This window comes from Equus przewalskii, chromosome 10 (genome assembly GCF_037783145.1).
Source record: "Equus przewalskii isolate Varuska chromosome 10, EquPr2, whole genome shotgun sequence".
NCBI classification, from domain to species: domain Eukaryota; kingdom Metazoa; phylum Chordata; class Mammalia; order Perissodactyla; family Equidae; genus Equus; species Equus przewalskii.
Genome location: NC_091840.1, coordinates 23,004,583 through 23,025,272, shown reverse-complemented (window position 1 = coordinate 23,025,272; position 20,690 = coordinate 23,004,583). Strand labels below are relative to the sequence as shown.

The 20,690-nt window shown below is 41.1% G+C and overlaps 1 protein-coding gene across 4 annotated transcripts in view; it reads right to left on the bottom strand.

Annotated features, from left to right (window-relative positions):
- Nucleotides 1–2,612: 2,612 nt before the first annotated feature.
- Nucleotides 2,613–20,690, bottom strand: part of FBXL20 (F-box and leucine rich repeat protein 20) — a 108,651-nt gene continuing 90,573 nt past the window's right edge. For all 4 annotated transcript variants that reach the window (XM_008523261.2, XM_070562142.1, XM_008523262.2 and 1 more), the window contains 6 exons: nucleotides 18,539–18,669; nucleotides 15,673–15,733; nucleotides 14,718–14,762; nucleotides 12,736–12,792; nucleotides 11,353–11,565; nucleotides 2,613–9,553 (listed from right to left, as the gene is read on the bottom strand). In XM_008523261.2, coding sequence (XP_008521483.1) covers nucleotides 9,446–9,553; nucleotides 11,353–11,565; nucleotides 12,736–12,792; nucleotides 14,718–14,762; nucleotides 15,673–15,733; nucleotides 18,539–18,669 — 615 coding nt within the window. In that variant the 3' untranslated portion in view covers nucleotides 2,613–9,445. The remainder of the gene's footprint in view (nucleotides 9,554–11,352; nucleotides 11,566–12,735; nucleotides 12,793–14,717; nucleotides 14,763–15,672; nucleotides 15,734–18,538; nucleotides 18,670–20,690) is intronic.

The window sequence follows — 20,690 nt, the reverse complement described above, 5'->3', positions numbered from 1 at the left end:
CATATTTTTAATGTGTTGTTCAACTTTCTTGGTGTTATAGTCCTCTTGCTTCTGCTTAAACTATAAACTGGGGCGAGGGACAGAGTCTGGGACAGAGGAATAAATAAATTAGGCTGATCTTTTTTCAGTTAGCACAAGAACTAATCACTAAAGCCTTCAAAAGACCATTCAACTATCAAATCACTGTGCTTATTTTAAAACTTCTGCTCTAGAGACTTGGGAAATACTATAATTATTCTTGAAGACTGAGGCCATGGGGCTTTATTTAAAAAACATAGTTGAATTTATTAATCTTTTAATTTTTAGGTCTTAAGAAATCATTCCCTATATTAAGGTCATAAATATAACTTCCTATGCTTACTTTTCAAAGTTTAAATGTTTTTTTTTTAAAGATTTTATTTTTCTCCTTTTTCTCCCCAAAGCCCCCCGGTACATAGTTGTATATTTCGTTGTGGGTCCTTCTAGTTGTGGCATGTGGGACGCTGCCTCAGCGTGGTCTGATGAGCAGCGCCATGTCCGCGCCCAGGATTCGAACCAACGAAACACTGGGCCGCCTGCAGCGGAGCGCGCGAACCCAACCACTCGGCCACGGGGCCAGCCCCTCAAAGTTTAAATTTTAATTTTGCATTTAAGTCTGTAATCCACCTGAAACTGATTTGTGTTCCTATTTAGAAAACCAATTTTATATTAAATCAAGCGCTTTTAAAAAAGGTAAGAGAGGGGCCGGCCCCGTGGCAGAGTGATTAAGTTTGTACGCTTGGCTTCGGCAGCCCAGGGTTTCGCTGGTTCGGATCCTGGGTGCGGACATGGGACCACTCATCACGTCATGTTGGGGCAGCATCCCACAAACTCACAACCAGAATATACAACTATGTACCTGGGGGCTTTGGGAAGAAGAAAAAAAAAAGATTGGCAACAGATGTTAGTGCAGGTGCCAATCTAAAAAAAAAAAGGTAAGTGATACTGGGTCGTATCTTCTTCTGGTCTTTATTTTTTTCATCCCCTTCCCTCAAAATTTTGTGAAAAATTTCAAACATATTGAAAAGGGAAAACCCACATGCAAGGAGTGGACAGGCCAAGATGCCCTCTTAAAAATTACCTGCTAGGGGGGCCAGCCAGGTGGCATAGCAGTTACGTTTGCATGCTCTGCTTCAGCAGCCAGGGGTTTGCTGGGCACAGACCTATACACTGCTTATCAAGCCACACTGTGGCAGGCGTCCCAAATATAAAGTAGAGGAAGATGGGCACAGATGTTAGCTCAAACCTACTCTTCCTCAGCAAAAAAAGGACTGGTGGTGGATGTCAGCGCAGGGCTAACCTTCCTCAAAAAAAAAAAAAAGAAAATCTGCTACGACCAGCCCCACTGGCCTACTGGTTAAGTTCGGTGTGTTCCCCTTCAGTGGCCTGGGTTCTGTTCCTGGGCACAGACCTACACCACTCTTCTGTTAGTAGCCATGCTGTGGCAGTGGCTCACATTTAAAAAAAAAAGAGGAAGACTGGCAACTGATGTTAGCTCAGGCAAATCGTCCTCAGCAAAAAAAAAAAAAAAAAAAATAAAATCTGCTTAATTCCTATTGATTATTTACCTCAGTTATCATTTACTGATCATCTTTAGTGAGTCTTAAAACCAGGTGGCCTCTGGCTAGGGGGTGTAGGAAGGAGGAAGGCTCTAAACGCTTGGATGAACTGGTTAACCGTGGATGGGGGAAAGGCAAGTTTGCTTATCCTTTGAAGTTCAAAGACCTAGAACGTGCCTCCCTCACGTCCACTACTGACTCAGTAAGGACAACTGAGCAGGCAGCTGGTTGCACTGGGACCATGTAGGCACCAGATGACCAGTCCAGACCAGGCCTTGATTTCATGCAGGATGAGTGGATTTCAGGTGGGACCTACCATTCCACAGGGCTCTGCAGCATGTCTCATGGCAGGGGAGACACCCTGAGATTTCAATTTAGGGCAGTGATTTGACTCCACGGCTCATCTCCACCAAAAGGATAGGGGCTCTGTTCCATTAACCTTTATGTATCTCTCAATCTAGGAGCTTCTAGCACAGACTACATACTGAAATATTTGTTGAAAGGAAGGGAATAAAAGCAGGTAACATGAGTGTTTACCATGTGCATTATCATCTCTTTTAATCTTCACAACTCTGAAGTAGGTACTGTTATCCCCACTTCACCCATGAAGAACTGAGATGGAAAGGCTGACTGGCCGAGGTCATATGGGCAGGTGGAAGTCAGGCAATCCGACGTCACGCCACTCCATCCCCACTCCCTCCTAGTCCAGGGAAGGGCAATGCTTTGCACAGAGAAGGGACTCAGGTTGAACTGCCACTATCAAGTTAATTAAGACAAAGGTATTCAGAAACTGATTTGTTTTCCCTTTTTTTTTTTATAGACAAGTGGAGTTCGGAGTATTAAATAAGCTATTAAAAAGGTATTAAATAGACGCTATTAAATAAATTAATTATTAATTAAAGGCTATTAAAAAAAATAAGGATGCCAAAAAGAAGCCCCTTCATTCAGCCTCAGGAGCCTTTGTAGTTTTAGGGGTCAAAGAAGTTAAGAATCACAGCTCCAAGTCAGGCTATTTCCGCGGCAAGAAGGAAAGTCTTCACAGCTTATTTCCTTTAATTACATCATAAAACAAAATTAGAACATACAGGAAACAATAATAGTTACATAACAATTTACTTTATATATTTATATATAAAAAACATTTCTTTTTTAGTCCAAAGATTTTAAAGCAAAAGGAATCCTCTACTGCCACCTTGGATTTTATTTATTTTTAAATAACCCTCCCTCCCCCCCATCCTCAAGCGCCAAAAGAGTTGGGTGGAAACACAGTCAGCTGGACAGCTAATGGAACCTGGTGTTAAGTCACCATATAGGGAACTGTGTTGGCCCCAGGGACTGGCTAAGCACCGGGGCAGGCCTGGTGGAGAAACAAGCAAGCAGCAGCTCCCACACTGAAGCACCGCAGGGTGAGCCGAGTAGCTGGGGAAGGCTTAGGCCAGACGGCAGTGTGTGGGGTCAGACTCTGCCAGTCAACCATCCTCTGCATTTTACCCTCTAAGGGGAGTGGTGTGTGTGGTGCAGGGATGAAACAGCCTGGTTTGAAGATAAAAATTTCTCTCAGAGCACCCTTCACCCATCCATCTCTGTCCCCAGGCAGAGTCTAACAGGCAGGAGTAGTCCTCACAGTTCTTTGAGCTCTGCACAGACCACTTTCTCAGGTCTGTGCCCTCAGGGGCACTGGAAGGTGGGCAAAGGTGAGGAGAGCAGTTGGGAAATGCGAGGCAGGTTACTTGGAAACAACTCCCAGGAGTAAAAAGGAGGCGGCCAGAGTGGGAGGCATGTGAAGGTTAAGTCACACAAGAGGAATGGAGACAGGCAAAATTAAGAAGGCCTTTCTCCCGGTACAGTACCCCTTCGGACTGGGCAGTGACAGATCCTCAGCGGCCAGCTCTGAGAGCGGCAGCACAGTGAGAAAAAGACACATGGAGCTTTGATGAGTGCCCCCGCACGGAGCTTGTACACGTTACAGGTTAACGTGTAATTTATGGCTAGAGTGAGGAGGGAAGAGAAGAAATCTCAGGCTCACCTCTTCCTGCACTTATGAGAAATTAGTCATCAGAGAAGCACGGATAAATTATTCTTAAGGGAAGAAAAAAACCAATGTAAACCCAGGAAAGTAGCAGCAAAGGTTTCACTTATTACAGATCTATTATATAGCACTAGGAAAGAAAATCATTCACGTCTTCAGGGGGTAAAAGGTAATTAATCAAACCATGCCAGTTAGAGACTCCTTTTCAAGTTACAATTTTCTAAGACTTTAGGTTCTCATTCACTAGTGCCATAAAAAAAAGAAAAACAAACGAGAATAATGACTTGAGGGGCTGAGAAGGGTTAGGCTAAGGTAAGAAACACATACATGTGTGAGCAGCAGTGTGGTATAGATTTGAATAATAAGTAGTAAGAGGCAATGACAAGCGAAACTTAGTGGGGCCAACTTTCCTTCTTGGACTTTAATAAAAAAAGACATCACTTCAAAGATTTCCCTGGGTTCTTGGGGTATGGCAGAAGAGAAAAGGTATGTGTCTGGACACCTCTCTTCTCCCATCTCTTCTTGGGGTGGGGATTCTCATTTACTGCCTACCTGCTCTGGCCTCAGTGAAAACCAGGCCCAGCAGCAGCTGGGAAGCAATGGTGGTTCTTTCGGTTGTGCCAATCTCCACCTCATGACTCTGGTTAGGTGTCTGGAAAGTAGAAGCCCTACTTGCCAGTAAAAAGGGCATGGAGTTCATGAGAAGGAGAGGAAAGTGAATCGACCCACCCGTGAGGCAGGTGTTTCTACAGAATTCAGCACAGATGCTTGTACCTGAAGCAAAGTACCCCAGTTCCAGAACTGATTCTCTCCTTCATTTTGAATCTCATCTACCATTTCCCCACCTCAATTCTTTAAAACAAGACACTGAAAAACACAGAAAATAGAAAGGGCCAATTGATACAGTTTTGGGTGCTCATGGTTCTTTTTCCTAAAACAAACCACCCTGGCTGAGGAAGCCTGAGACTCAACACCTGTGAACCAAATTCTACGAAGGGTTTACTCAAAAAACACACGAGGCAGAGATGGAAGAAGTGCATTATGGAATTTCTCTTAACATTCCACATGTGAGCTTGTCCAACAAATTCTTCTCTGCTGAAAATTAAGTGTAGCTTTCGTGGGCTCCAAAGATTCACTCAGACTCAGCTGAGAGGTTCTTACTGACTTTCCTAAGGATCAAAGGCTTCAGAGACGCAGAACTAATGTTCCTAAGAATAAAAATGGACAAAATAGGTAGACTTGCCTTGGGGGAGGAGCGGGAGCTGCAAAAGCCCTTCGTGCAGAAAACTCACTTGCCTCAAATGGTAGTTTCTGGCAGGTGGAAAGTTTGTCCCAAGTAAGAGGACAAGGTTAGAGCAGCATGTTCTTTGCTGGAGAACAAGATGATAAGTTAGGGCGTCTGGATACAGCAAATACAGCCAAATTTTATTTCCAAATTACCTGGGTTAATTATACCCTATTGACACGGTCTTAAAAAGCTTTCTGTATCTTCCAATCTTACACTTAAAATTTATGATAGAAATAAAGGTGAGGAGAGGCTGAGACTCCATATTTCCCCTCACCCTCCTACTGCTTTAGAGTTCTCTGGACCAAGATCATTATAAGGGGGAGGGTTCTGCCTCAAGACCTCCAACTAAACATCCTACTCCTCGTCTCAAACAAGACTCAGCTGATTCACATTGCCTGGGCTTGACGTGGTTAAAGATCCTACAACTGTGGGCAGACAGAGAAGGCAATCTTTTTATAAAATGTTCCGGAAGCTCAAAGCATACCACTGAAAGAGTTTGTCATCCAGGATGCACAATGGGGACAGAAATCTAACCTTAAATCATGCATACAAGGAGGGAAAAGGCAGAACAGACCAATTTCCTTTAAACTCCTCCTCTCTCACTGGTGACAACTGTCATGAGCAGTCTGTGACTTTTGGTACAGTAAGTATTAAATGGCCAAGGGTCAACCATGATTTGCAAGCATTCCTCCTCTCCAAACACCACCTAAGGTTATGCAGCCCACAGGCAGGGAGAAAACCACCCTCTTCTTTCTAGGGACACTCTCACATTTCCTAACAACTTCAAACCAAGAGAGTTTCCATCGTGTACTTTGTTTAGCCCTCGATGGCATTAGTGGGCTATCAAACCAGTAACAATGCATTTTACAAGGCAATTAGAAGAAATAAAAGAACCTGACTGCTATAGTGTTATAGCTGTATCAAAGTCTGCAAACAGTTTGGAAAGCCCAAAATAAAGCATCATGAAAATATTTATCAGGTTTCCCTCCTAATGTGTGATATAAGGAATATGTAAAATTTCTTACATATCTGCTAAATCAACTTAATGGATGTGGAAATTCACAAAAAACAATTTAACAAATATTTTTACATCCACTAAAGAGGAGAATGGGAGAAGCGAACATTTTTTACACAAAGCACAAAGTGCTTTCATGTTCCAAATATTGGAAAAAAGGATGCCACCAGATCCCCTCACTCCTCCTATCTAACAGTTTGACTTCAAATTCAGTAAGGAAACGTCAATGACCACTCAGGGAAAAATGGCCTGAGCCACAGGACAGTTACTCAATTTAAGGCCGTCTGGGATAGTTTGCCTAGATCAGGTCAAGGGCCCCAAGAGGAAGCTACATAGAGACATTTGAGAATAAATCAGCAGCATCATTGGGAGAGAGATGGAGGCTTTAAGGAGAGGGCATAGATGGGTGCAGGAAGGAAGTGGGAGAAGTCAATGCAAAAAAAAAAAAAAAAAAAAAAGCTGGAATCACTTTGATGGGTCTGACGAAGAGGATATAAAAGATACTGATGTAGCAAACAAACGATGCTGGAAAATCTAAGGGGAAAAGGCTGCTTAGAAAAGAGACGATCTGGATGTTTAGTAACTTTCTCCAGAGACAAGACAATAATTCCTCCTGGCTACCTGCAGGCTTTTGGCAATAGCTTTGAGGGTATCTTCTCACTTATCCCAAATCTCTTCTCTCTGTTAACCGTATTTTTTCATTACAGGAGGCGTATTGTGGAGGGGCTCTGGAGCCAGATAAATAGACCTAAGCTTTTCCTAAGCAGAGTTTTTACACCTGTGAAGCCTTATTGCATTTTCAAAAACGTCCCTGATGTTGAGACAGGAAGCATTATGTTCGGATATCAGGACCCTTTTCACCTGACCAAAACTTACCATGTTCTGCGTTCTCAAAGTCCTCGTACATTTCATCACCTGGCATAGGTTGCAGATTGGCATAAAAATTTATTTCCTTCCAAGCTTGATGGGCCTGCGGTTTTCTTGAGAAAGGAACAAGGCTCCTGCCTGACCACACACAAGCCAGTGCTGCGTACTCTAGGGCCTTTATTTTCTCACTTGACTCTGTTCTTGGCCCAGAGGCAGACATTGCCTGGGCAAGTCCACGTGGACTTGCATGTGGGTACACTCTTTGGGTAGAGGAACAGCATTTCTGAGACATTCATGTACTAGTGAATAGGGACTTTTAAACATATATATTTTTAAGTAAAGAAACACCTTAATAGCCTCAACTATTGGGCAATTCAAATCTACACACACTAATCAATCAGGGTTTTACGGTCAATTTGTTCAGGCACTATAAAAAATAACTTAAACATTAGAGCAGATGGCTCCTAAATATTTCTCTTTAGTTTTGTTTGAATGAGTGATGTGGGCATCTGAATATTATTAACCATATCTGGAAGTCCGTGTGCATCTGCCTACGTTCATACATGTAGGATATAGCCAGGAGTGTGAATTTCACTTTTAAAAAGTATATTCCTTATATGGTTAATTGGCAAAGAGGATAAGGGGCAAGGGGAATAAAAAATACAAGTAACTGGAGCTTTTGAAAGGGCCTAATAATAAAATAGAATTTAAGATAAATTTAACATGCTAAATAATGGTGGGAAGTACAGATTTCTAGGACCCTTTCATCTGATTGCTTGTGGAGAAATAAATCACACTTTATTCTTACATATGCTGGTAGAACCAGCACCTGCAGCATTAAAACAAGCCTTTTAACAGCCTGGATCATGCAGAGGACGATCTAAGATCATGGTGGACTGCACAATAACATCCTAAAAGATCAAAAAAAAGTCATCCTATGAAAAATCACACAAGGTTTCTAACCTTGTGGTTTAGAAATCTACTTCTTGTACTTTAGAAACTCATTTTATTTCCCTCATCCTCCATAACTGTTTAGGGGGAGAGGGAAGCTGCTTCTTCAATCCTTTGAGTCATGAGCACTGAATGCCCTGCCCTCAGCTCTGGTGACCAGGCTGGGCCGAGACACCGAATCCCCTACTTCCTCTCAATGTTGTCTTTCTGCTGCCCCAATGCCTTCACCTGGTTACCCTTGTATTTCATTCACGGGGAAGTCTGGAGCACAAGAAATATGGTTTACAGGTTCTAAAAAGGTTCTGGTCCTTTGAGGCTCCAACATTAGATATGATGCTATCAACACTAACATACAGCTGACTAGCTGTTATAAGGTCATTCTTGTTTCCATGATAGGCTGAAGGGGAGGGGGGACCACAACCAACTAGCTAGACTGCACAGCTCCTCTAGCAGCACTTGTGCTAATGCAAAACAACCTCACAAACACAGATCAGAGGTGCCGCTGATCACACATAGATTTCAGTGAACACACAACATGTCTGAGCTTGAGTGGTAAGGGCTTTCAGACTCAGTTTTGGGATCTGCCATTCTACCCTTTACTAACAATGCACTTCTCTCTCCTTATTAAGTTAGTGGCGTTTGATGGAAGGAAAATGTGCGGGGGGGCAATACTGGGCATATCATGCGTATTATCAAATATCACAAGACATAACAGAAACCAAAAGGCAATTTGTTTTCATCAAAATAGTTTTAGCTCAATTTCTTCTCATAACTTTTCTTGCTTTTGTTATAGTTTCCCTTCAGACTGGCAAAGATTCAGGCAGGGTCCCCTAATGGCAAAATTTTTAGGATTAAAAAAATATTTATTGATAATGTCTCTTTTAAAAATGTTTGGTAACCCCAACTAATCATCAAAAATGCAAACTGTAAACACAACAGCAGCAAACGAGTAACAATTGAGTGTGAGTAAGCAGACTACCAACAGGTGACAGACTGAGCAAGAGTGCAGGAGGGAGCAACAGAGAATGAAAGACAGGTGCACAAGTGTACTACAGAGAGTGACAATTTGCGTGAATAAGTAATCACATTTGGCCCACAGTGATTTCAATGCAACCATTTAGGAAACTTCTGGGCCAAACACTAAAACACAAGAGGAGGAATGGACAAGCCTTCTTTGTGAGCATGCTCAGCATGTTGGCATGGGAATAAGGAAGCACAGAAGCTCTGTAGTCATCTCACAGTGGATGGCTACCATTTATAGGATGCAAAGAAATTTTCTTCCTGGTCCCTGGCTACAACATATATATTTTTTTATGCATTCCTTGACTCCGGAGGACTGCAGCTGCTATTCCAAAATCACCAAAGAAACCCCCTAAGAAAACAAAGAAACTGCAGCAGCAGTAACACTGGGTTTGCTGGAATACCTCCTTCCCTCTACCGTGCCTATGGTTTTCTTCTGGGCACGTCCAACAGGAATGGTTAAGTTTTACCAATCCACTTGATAAAGCCAGCACAAACTTCAGTCCCCTGGTCACAGAGCTAGAGTGGGTGGGAGTGAGGGTGGGTATGTGTATGCATGTGTGGCTCTGGGGATCTAGACACTGCCCTCACTTTGTAACCCTTGCCCAGAACACTGGGGTCGCTTCCACTGGAGACTCCACGGTAACTCTAGAAGTGTCATTAAATACTCAGTTCACCAAGGTTGACCACCTCCATTGTCATAGGATGATGCAGCATCTGCAGAATCGCTGTCTGCTGCCCCCTACTGATGGGGGTGGAGTGACAGGTGCGAAGTAGGCGTGGACTTTAATATTGGGTAAATGGGTCTGAAACAAGACAGAAACATTACTAAGAAAGAGGGCTTAAACAGAAAGACCAATGTTGCTTTTCAGAAAAAACACTGATGGGCTGAGCGGACATGAATGCAGGGAAGAGGCTGAGCACCAGTCAGGATGTTGAGAGGCCTGGGTTCTACTTTGCACCATCCCAGGTTATTCTAAATGACCAAATCAGCTCATTATAACTTTGGCATGTGCTTCCATAATAATAAAACTGGGGGGGAAAACATCATACTACTCTCTTAACTTGTCCCAAAGGCATTCTGAGTCGGAAGAAACTATATAAGCCCAAAATAATATTTTTTTCCAATCACTGTGGACAATGTTTCTTCAGATATTTAAAAAAACCTCATTATCCTCTTTTAACAACATACTTCTGGTTTTTACTACATAAATAGTTTCTGAATTCCTACTATGTTCAAGGCACTGTGGTAGTTACATAAGAGGGGTACAAAGATGGTCAAGATGGAGATCCTGCTCTTAGGGAACTTATAGTCTAGATATGCACATAAACAGGTAAATTGAAGCGGAAAAGCACTAAGTGACTGGAAGAACAGAAAAAGACTCTCGAGGATTCAGGGAGGGAGGAGATTCCTGACAGCCAGGCAGGAACCCTAGTATATGTGGGCCAGGGAAGAGGCTCCGGTTCTCCCGTGGCTCTCCTTCCCTTCTGTTGTAGAAGAAATACGGCCACAAGGCTTCTCCACTGCAGTTACTATCTCAGTCCTCTAGGTGTGAAGGGAGAGGAGGAACTGAGGCCAAGTGGAACTCAGGAAGAGGCGTGGTGCTCCTTTATGTGCTCAGATGCCATATGGCCAACATCGATTTTTCAGAGGTTGGTTGTAAGGGCCTAACTAAAGCACAGTGCCTTTCCCACAGCTTGTGTGAAGCAGATGTTCCAATAAACGTCTGTTGAGCTAAATAATCTAACATATAGATTCATCCAGCTGTTTATAACCTCCTTGCTGGCAACCTGTCTTCCATCCATTTGGCTATGCATGGGTCTCTCTATTATGGAGGATGGGGCAAAAAAAAGGTAAAAAACTACTCGATCCATTTGTTGTCTTGAAAAATAAGAACCCCAGGAAAGAGGTTTGATGTGAAAGGAAATACAAATTAAATTCCTAAATCTGGGGCGGCCCTGTGGCCGAGTGGTTAACTTTGTGTGCTCTGCTTTGGTGGCCCAGTGTTTCGCTGGTTCAGATCCTGGGCGAGGACATGGCATCGCTCATCAGGCCATGCTGAAGTGCCATCCCACAGGCCACAACTAGAAGGACCCACAACTAAAATATACAACTATGCACTGGGGAGATTTGGGGAGAAAAAGCAGGAAAAAAAAAAAAGAAGACTGGCAACAGTTGTTAGCTCAGGTGCCAATCTAAAAAGAAAAAATTCTTAAATCCCATTTGACTAAATATTTTCTTTGTTATTCCTTTTGAACCAAAACCTGGCATGTTGTTTTTTTTTTTTTGACTCTGGGCATGTTATTAGGCCCTGGACATTACTGGAGAGAATTTGCTGGGAGGAGACCTACTTTTCTTCCCTTCCATGGGTATTTTCCTACTAAATTTCCATCTGGAACAACAGGTAAAAACTATCCACCCTTCGGTTTGATCTCCATTTTTTTTTCTCTTTGCTAAATGTCCAAGTAAATATAAAAATCAGGAATCTAAATCTAAAAAAAAAAAAAAAAAGAAATAAGAAATGGAGTAAAAAAAATCCCAAAAAACAAAGAAGGAAAGGGTGCTGAGAACACTAGAGCTGGAGAGCGACGCAGCCATCTTTACCCTGAGTCTCTTGATCCCAGCCCGTGTGATCTGCTGGCAGTCATAGAGTTCTATCCGTTCAAGGCTGTGACAGCTCTTCAAGTGCTCCAGGGACGCATCTGTGATGAGGGGGCAGTTGTCCAGTTCAATCACCTCCAGCTGGTCGTGGGCGCAGGCCCCGTTCCCCAGGTGACGAATCCCATCGTCTGTGATCAGCTCACAGTGAGACAGACTCTGCAGCCAAACAGAGCAAAGAAGGACACTGAAATATCTTACGGCATTCTTCGAGTCAGAGGCCTGTGTACAATCAGAAAGGAGACCTTTCTGGTTTGATTTTGATGTCTATGGAGCCATCACTAGATCCATGTGGTGAAATGAAGAAAGGAGTATTAGTCGCTGGGTTTCTGACAATAAATGACTAACATTTCTGCGTGTGATTCTAAACATATTTTGTGAATTCATGTAATGACTGTGAAACAGTTCATAAACAAATATCCCTGCCACACACAAATTAACATTTTCTTCTCTATAGCGGCAAGTGGAGCTCAAGCTTTTCCTGCACAAAATTTTTGGAATTTGGACTAAATAGTGAATACCTGGTACAGGAGCATGCCCAAACAGTTAATTATCTAAAAATGATTCTTACAGCTGTCAGGTGTGGTGATCTCTTCACATAAATCTCTTCACTTTATCAATTTTCCTTAAATCCCTGGTTCCTCCATGTGAAACACAGAACGCTTGATCTAATTTTGGATAGTACTGTAATTTTTGGTAGTGCCACCAAACACACCAAAAATGAGCCTAGATACAGAATACAGTCATGTACCACATAATGACTTTTCAGTCAATGATGGACTGCATATACAATGGTAGTCCCATAAGATTAGTACCATATAGCCTAGGTGTGTTGCAGGCTAGACCATCTAGGTTTGTGTAAGCGCACTCTATGATGTCTGCACAATGATGAAATTGTCTAATGATGCATTTCTCAGAATGTATCCCCATTGTTAAACAATGCATGACTGTAGTCAACCAGAATGCTTTCCCACAGTGTTATTGGAAAGTAGCAGAGAACTCCCCATAGTAAAGCCTTGATTGGTTCTGTTTTATGGGAACATTTGGTCCCAAGGTGAAGCAAATTGTATTTTGGCCTTCTTGTCCCTTGGATCTCTGGAAATTTAAATATCATTCATTCAGGTAGGAGGGAGAACTCATACTCTCAAAGTCAGTTTTCCATTCCTATCTCAGTTTTCTCCTTCACTCAGGTCTTCCCTTGGTCTTCTGTAAGTTGGCAATTTGGAGACATATGCTTTCCCAAAATGGTAGCCAGACACTAAGAGGAAAGTAAGAGCCTGGTTTTGATTAAATCTAATAAACACATAAAACTTTCAAAGTCAAACTCACCAATACTTGAAGTCGAGGACAGTGTATAGAAAGTTGGATTAATGTGCTATCTGTTATCTGAAAGAAACATGTAAGTTTATTTTAGGCATAATTCAAAAAAAACCTCATGGACTGTACCTCATTCCTGACTACACATATTCTAGCCTGATATCCTGGTATCAATCATCAAAAAACAGAATCTTAACGTTGAAATCCCATCGGCTATCTGAACCTGTTCTTTGAGAACCTATCCAGACTAGGCTTGAACACATCTAGTCATCCCTAGTCTTCATCATTGAATAGGTCTGCTGAAAATTCTGTTTTGTTTTCTTGTAACTTCTTACCACTAGACTTTGTTCTTCCTGCTTAGAACCATCACAGAAAAGAATCAGAAGACACTGCTCCATGAAAAAAATAACTGTAGGAACATCCTCATATTTTTAGATATTTGGCCTCTATTTTATAAGCCATGCCACAACACAGGATTGATAACCGGTCTATCAGTTTTTTCCCAAGGGCGGCAGAAGGGGACTGCTGAAATCTGGGTTAACTATGAACATTCAGGAAGGAAGAGCAGCCTTTTATAGTTATCTTAGGATGGAAAGTCAATCAGTGCCTCTTTTCCAGTTCTTCAACCCTGAGATGATGATGATGATTATAATATACATAGCTTCACAGGGACTACAAAACGGCAGAAGGTGGGGAGTTGGGGTAGGCAGATGTGTGCACATCCCTCAGGAGGACTAACACTGGAAGGGACACACAGGACACTCAGGCATGTGCAAGAGATAGATGGATGTGAACAAGTTTTAGTTCAGTAAGAACTAATAGAGGCCAGCCCCATGGCCAAGCGGTTAAGTTTGCGCACTCCACTTAGGCAGCCTGGGGTTCGCTGGTTTGTATCCTGGGCGCAGAGGTACACATTGCTCGTTGGGCCATGCTGTGGTGGCATCCCACATAGAAGAACGAGAATGACTTACAACTAGGATATACAACTATGTGCTGGGGCTTTGGGGAGAAAAAAAAAATGAGGAAGATTGGCAACAGATGTCAGCTCCGGGCCAATCTTCCTCAAAAAATAAATAAACAAAAATAAAGCTCAAAAGTAAGTACAACTGGGTGGGGGGGGGAAGAATAGTTGCTAAGTAGTGTCCAGATAACAAATTCAGAAAAAATTAACCTCTATAGTTACTACAGTATCTTCTCTTCTTTATTTTTACCATTAAAAAAATTCATTACTCCATCTTCTTTTTAAGAGTCTCTCTTCAGGGGGCCAGCCCAGTGGCACAGTGGTTAAGTTTGCACGTTCCGCTTTTTGGCTGCCCGGGGTTTGCCGGTTCAGATCTTGGGTGTGGACATGGCATCGCTTGGCACAAGCCATGCTGTGGTAGGCATCCCACATATAAAGCAGAGGAAGATGGGCAAGGATGTCAGCTCAGGGCCAGTCTTCCTCAGCAAAAAGAGGAGGATTGGCAGTAGTTAGCTCAGGGCTAATCTTCCTCAAAAAAAAAAAAAGAGTCTCCCTTCAAAGTTTCTCCCCAGTCAACTAATAATCTCAAAGCTCTTAAACTTGGTAGTAAAAGAAATTGCTGATAAGGAGGTATATGGTATAGAGAGTTGGGTCTCCAGGGCTGATGATGTAAGGAGTCCAGGATCCAGCTAAGTTAAAAAAGGGCAGTGCTATATATCAGTGTGATGAGGCTTTAATTATTTACTAGTATCATAACCCTGTAGGTCTAAGAAAACGTCATAGCATCTTTATGGCTTAAATGCTTTGGTCTTCTTTCTTTTCAATGGCAACCTTATTGATTCTATTTTTCTAGTTCTTTAACACATATGTCACGAGCACCTTTGCCTGGTATGCCTGGACAACACCTCAGCAAACGGAGAGTCAGCAGTGCTGCCAGGTACTACACTACACTAGGGTAGGGAACGGTCTGATGTGCACATTTTATCTGAGTTTCTATCATACTGTATTTCTGAGTAAAAATCCCTAAGGTTACCTGAACACACTCTTCCAGGTCCATCTTTTCAAGCTCATGGCAATTCTACAGAATACAAAACCAAACATTATAGTACAGTTAAAACATGGGAAAAATTTTAAGGTCAGAAAACATAGTAGTAGTATTAAATATACTGATGAAATCTTAAAAGTTTCAGAGTTGGTGTCATTCTAATGTCACTTGTCTTATTCCATTAATTACACATTCTAAAAGGCCTTGATCACAGAAAAATTTCTCAATTATTCCACATTTAAAGTATCTAACATCCTAGAAGTCCAAGGGAATAAATATGCTGAACACTAACACTGCACTGATACAGAGATCCTTTCAACCATAAATAATTTAATGAAAATGATTTCTTTGGAAGGGTGGAAGGTAAGCTTTATATCCTCATTTAATTATGCCATGTGCCACCCCCAACTCAATTAGGATTCCATCCATCTGCCTGAAAGCAAATGTCCTCACCCATGCTCCATCACACTGGTCAAAGACAGTATAATTTTAAATACTACTATTATACAGTGATTTATAAACCACTCTGAGAATTAAAATCTTCTGGTGAATACAGAAAATCTCTGAAAACTTCTCCATTTAAACAGACTTACATGTTTATTTCAAAATTACTCTCATCCACCAGTAACATACCAAATAACCAAGTAAGTTTCTTTCACAAAGCGCTAGAAGTCCCTGTTTAGTTTATCATCTTATGCAAATGTGGGAAATCAAGTCTTACGAAGGAGCATCATGTTCTACAACGCATGCCTGCGTTTCCAGAGCAGTTTGTATTCTATAGGCCTGGAGCTGTAGCATAACAATGCTCAGAACACCAGCACAGAGAAGTTCCCCTACATCCCACACCCTCGACTCTGCTGCCATTCCACATTTCCCTCATTGCTCACTCTTCTGACATAAAAAATCCCCAACAAAACCTACAGAACCCGGAGAAAATACTTACCCTGGCCAGAGTGGTAAAGCCTACATCTGTTAATTGAGAACACCTTGCCACTTCTAATATTCTGTAAAAAGACAAAGCGAAAGTCAAGCCCTTGGTCCCTGAAAACTGGGTTTATTAAAACAGCACGAATTTAAGAAAACAACCTCTTATTCCCTAAGGACTATATAATATAGAGTGACATTAACAGCTAAGCAAGTCTGTATACAGATCTTGCCATTCATTTTCATGGAGTCGTCATAAGGGGGTCCTGAAAATACCACATTTTAGGGTGATGTAATCAGAAGAATATAATAATAGAAGCTTGTAGTTAATGCCAAAACGCATGAGAAATGCATTTAAAAGCCTTCTTGATTGCATACTGCTTACCCCCAGAGGGCAGCCTGCTCCTAGAAAACAAAGGAAATGGAGATAAATACTCTGTTTCAGTTAATCTGTCTGATTCAGTTAATCTGAAAATAAAATTATTCTCTTTCCCTATTTTACATGTAGGTTCACTTGGATTTAAATAGCTTTTAAAAACGCTATGAAGGGACTGGTTAATTACAGGCCTGTCCCAAATATGAAATCCATATGCATGAAAAAATACTTGTAAGCTTTCTGCTTCCTCCCACAGACTCCCAGGGAGGCCCAGTTGAGAGGGGAGCTGAGCTGGCAGCCACTCTCCTATTCAGGAACTGCTAAACACCAACCTAAATAACCACAAGACCAGGGAATCCAAAGTAGCTCTTTTCTGTGAAAAGCCTGGTGGCATCCGCATGGCAGTACCAAAGAACATTTATGTTTGCTTAAAAATCACTTACTACAGAAGTTGAAAAAAATAAAGCTAAAGTATAAGAAGTAATTATCAATTGACAATCAATTAGAAATAATTGCTCTATCTAATGGGAAATCATGATCTGACTGAAACCCAACTTTTCTGTTTTTTTTGTTTTTTTTCAGATTGGAACCTGAGCTAACAACTGTTGCCAATCTTTTCTTTCTTCCTTCTTCCAAAGTCCCCCAGTACATAGTTGTATATTCTAGTTGTGAGTGCTTCTGCTTGTGCTATGTGGGGCACCGCCTCAGCGTGGCTTGATGAGCGGTGCCATGTCTGCACCAAAGATCCGATCGGGTGAAACCCTGGGCTGCCGAAGCGGAGCACGAGAACTTAACCACTGAGCCACAGGGCCAGCCCCGAAACCCAACTTCTGAGTATCACATTTGAAAGCCTTTCTATTCTAACAATAAAATAAACCATGAAGGGGACCGGGCTGGTGGTGCAGAGGTTAAGTTCACGTGTTCCACTTTGGCAGCCCAGGGTGTACCGGTTCGAATCCTAGGTGAGGACCTATGCACTGCTTATCAAGCCATGCTGTGGCAGACGTCCTGCATATAAAGTAGAGGAAGATGGGCACGGATGTTAGCTCAGGGTCAGTTTTCCCCAGCAAAAAGAGGAGGATTGGTGGCAGATGTTAGCCCAGGGCTAATCTTCCTTAAAAAAACAAACAAAAAACCATGAAGGAGGATGGAGCTGAACACTCCTCTCTTTAAAACAGAAAAAGGTAAAGTGTAATATTTTTAGAGAGGAGTTTAGCTACCTCCTTAGCTCCTGAATAGTACTTTGCTCTAGGCTTGTTATTACTAATTTTGACCAAGAAGTCTATGATCTAGTAAAAGAATTTTGATACTGTAGGCAAATTTTCTTTCAATAATTATGGTTAGGCCCATGGACAGGTGATTATAAAAAAAAAGTTTTTAAGTAAGTTTTTTTGTTTTTGAGGAAGATTAGCCCTGAGATAACATCTGCTGCCAATCCTCCTCCTTTTGCTGAGGAAGACTGGCCCTGAGCTAACATCCGTGCCCATCTTACTCTACTATATATGTGGGACGCCTACCACAGCATGGCTTGCCAAGTGGGGCCATGTCTGCACCTGGGATCCAAACCGGCAAACCCCGGGACGCCGACGCGGAACATGTGCACTTAACTGCTCTGCCACCGGGCCAGCCCCTAAGCAAGTTTTATTGGTTTACAATGATTGTTATATGTAACACAAGTGGTTTCATGGGTTCTAGAGCCAGACTGCCTGAGTGTGAATCTTTGCTCCTGCACTTACTAGCTGTAAGAGCTTGAACAGGTTACTTGACTTCTCTGTGCTTTGGTTTCTCATATGGAGATAATACCAGGGCTTATATGATGTTATGATGATTAAATAAACTACTATTTGCATATCACTTAACACAATGGCTAACACATAATAAGTACAATAAAAGTTTTGTTTTTAAAAAACAAAAGACATACATGGGGATCATTCTTATTTATTACAAAATAGTGTATTGTGCATTCTTATAGAATCAATATGGGTTTGATACCATGTATGTGGTAACCCAGCAATCTTAGTAAATATTCAGCCAATCCTACATTTAGGCAGAGAGGAGAAGCCATAGAGAAATAAGCCTTGTTCTAAAAGACCATCAGCACGAAGGAGATTCTCTTGTGGGGCTGTTTTTTCTTTTAAATACTCCCTGCTAAGTACCTGGCATCATTACTACAATATACATGACCACAGGGTGAGAACTTTCTTCAGAAAGGCATTATATGAAGGCATTAATAAGAGAAAATGCTTTTATTTCTTTTCTCAAGTCATGGAAAAAAATGTTGATTTTGTTCTAGTATGGATAGCAAGATACAGAAAATGAGGACTATTACCCCTTGGTTCAGGCCTATTACATGTAATCAAATGAGGTACAAAGCAAGTAGTGGGCATCTAAAAAGGTAATGGCCTTGGAGTATCTACCTTAAACATTCCAGGTTCCAAGGAATAAATAGGGTGAAGGAGGCCTCTGTTTCTTTCCCCTGATTTTTTTGAGCTAAACAAGAAATGTTTACCTAAGTCGCGGGCAGTTCTGACCTAGAGCATTCAGGATGGCATCTGTGATGTTGGAGCAGCCGGAGGCACAGAGGGACTGTAACTTATGGCACCCTCTGCATATAGTAATGAGACCTTCATCTGTGATTTGCTAAAAAACAAGAGTAAAAAATCCCATAGATATTAGCAACTTAGCAGAAGAAAAAGAAGGAAAAAAGTTACTTCCGCAAAAATAAGCACCCAAAAGAAACAAAAGCAGATTTAATATCAATCAGGAAGCAGAACTAAAAGAAAATGAACACATTTTTGTCTCTTCCTCCCCTCACTTCCTTTGGATTTAGTTTGCGACAGAAATCTGTGCTCATTTGTGGTGTAAAGGGAAGAAGCTATATGGGATTCTTTTAACCTAAGGGGACTGGGAACAGTATGGGGCCCATCATGGTGTAGATTCAATTAAATGATTTTAAAATCTAGAAAACAGGTAGGAACAGCAGTATTTTAATAGTACAAACACATTTTTAAGTTCAAAATTGATAATGATATTAAGCTACTGAAAAAATGAAACAACTTGTGGATGAAGCTGCAGTCTCGTTATCAACAAAAGACTCATTTATTTCCATATTTTAGTTTTATATGATAAAGAATATCCTAATTTATGGAGAAAAACAGTTGTGTCCAACCCACACAGAATTTTATATATTTTAAATCATTTTAAAATTAAAAAAGAATACACAAAGATGTACAGTAAAAAAAAAAAGATGTCACATATGAACATCTTAACATGTTGGATAGGGTCAGAACTTCAATTTGTCCAGCTAGGTTCATTAATTTTGTCTAAGTCTCAGAATAAATCTCTCCTATCATCTTTGTTTAATCACACAGTATCCTTAGGTTGCAAGGACAAGTGAAAAAAAAATCAAACATTAAATATTCACTTTTTAAATCAGCACGTTCTCAATATTGTACAACTGAAACAAAATAAAAAACGGATACTAAGGCAAATATAAGATCTGTCATGAGGATAAATTAATGAGGTATATACACATATGGAAGTACCTAAAAAAGTGCCACAGAGATGTGATGTATTGTTATTACTAAACAAGGATAACTGATATGTAAAGGCGGAAGCAGCAATCAATAAACACGCATATTTAGCAAGCCAATGGAATTTGTGTCACACAATATTAAGAAAGTATTGCAGGGCTGTGCTGCCTTCTTAATGTTTTAAAGTCTATAAGGGATTATCTAGGAACAAAGATGAGGAAAGTCACATCACCGATATTTTTAATTTTAAAGAGAGTAAAATTTACTAAACTTTCATGTTTTCAAATTACTTAAAAAAAAGCAAATGGATCAAGAATGTACTTTGGTTACTTCAATAGTTCTGGGCAGGAACATGAAGTCTCATGAATGCTGAGAATCATTTCATCATACTGTACAGAAGAAATGACTCATGCCCTAAGATCTGGGTGAAGGGAAATAGTAACATAAACATAGGATAGAACTGGTTCTTTATGCTTACCAACTGTGATTTCTGTCTGCTGGAAGAGTAAAGGAAACAAAACTAAAATGGCAAACGGTAGGCATGATATATATGTATTTGTATGTATGAGTTTATATGTAACATGTATACAGAGTATGTGTATATGTACAGTCATGCACTGCATAACAACATTTCGGTCACCAACAAACTGCACACAACAGTGGTCCCATAAGATTAGTACCACATAGCCTCGGTGTGTAGTAGGCTATACCATCTAGGTTCGTCTAAGTGCACTCTATGATGTTCGCACAACAATGAAATTGCCCAACCACGCACTTCTCAGAATGTATGCGCACAGTTAAGTGATGCATGACCGTATATAAATAAAATCTGAAGATGCCCCAAACAGTTTTTTCCTATCACTGTAAACTGATGGTTTCATTTACAAGAATCCTCCAAGCTCTTTCTCGCAGGCCAAATATTTCGGTTTCACAAATGAAATTAGGCAAAGTCTAGTAGTTAGCAACTATGGGAATCAGAATTAAAAAGAAATGTCATTCCTTTAACTCAGTCTCAGGAGCCTCCTAAACAGATCATTATCAGCACCATCCCTTAAGGGCTGGAAGAACAGGTAGCTGAAACTGCACAAAATGTGGCCCTTTCTGTATCACCTTTAAACTAAACAACTA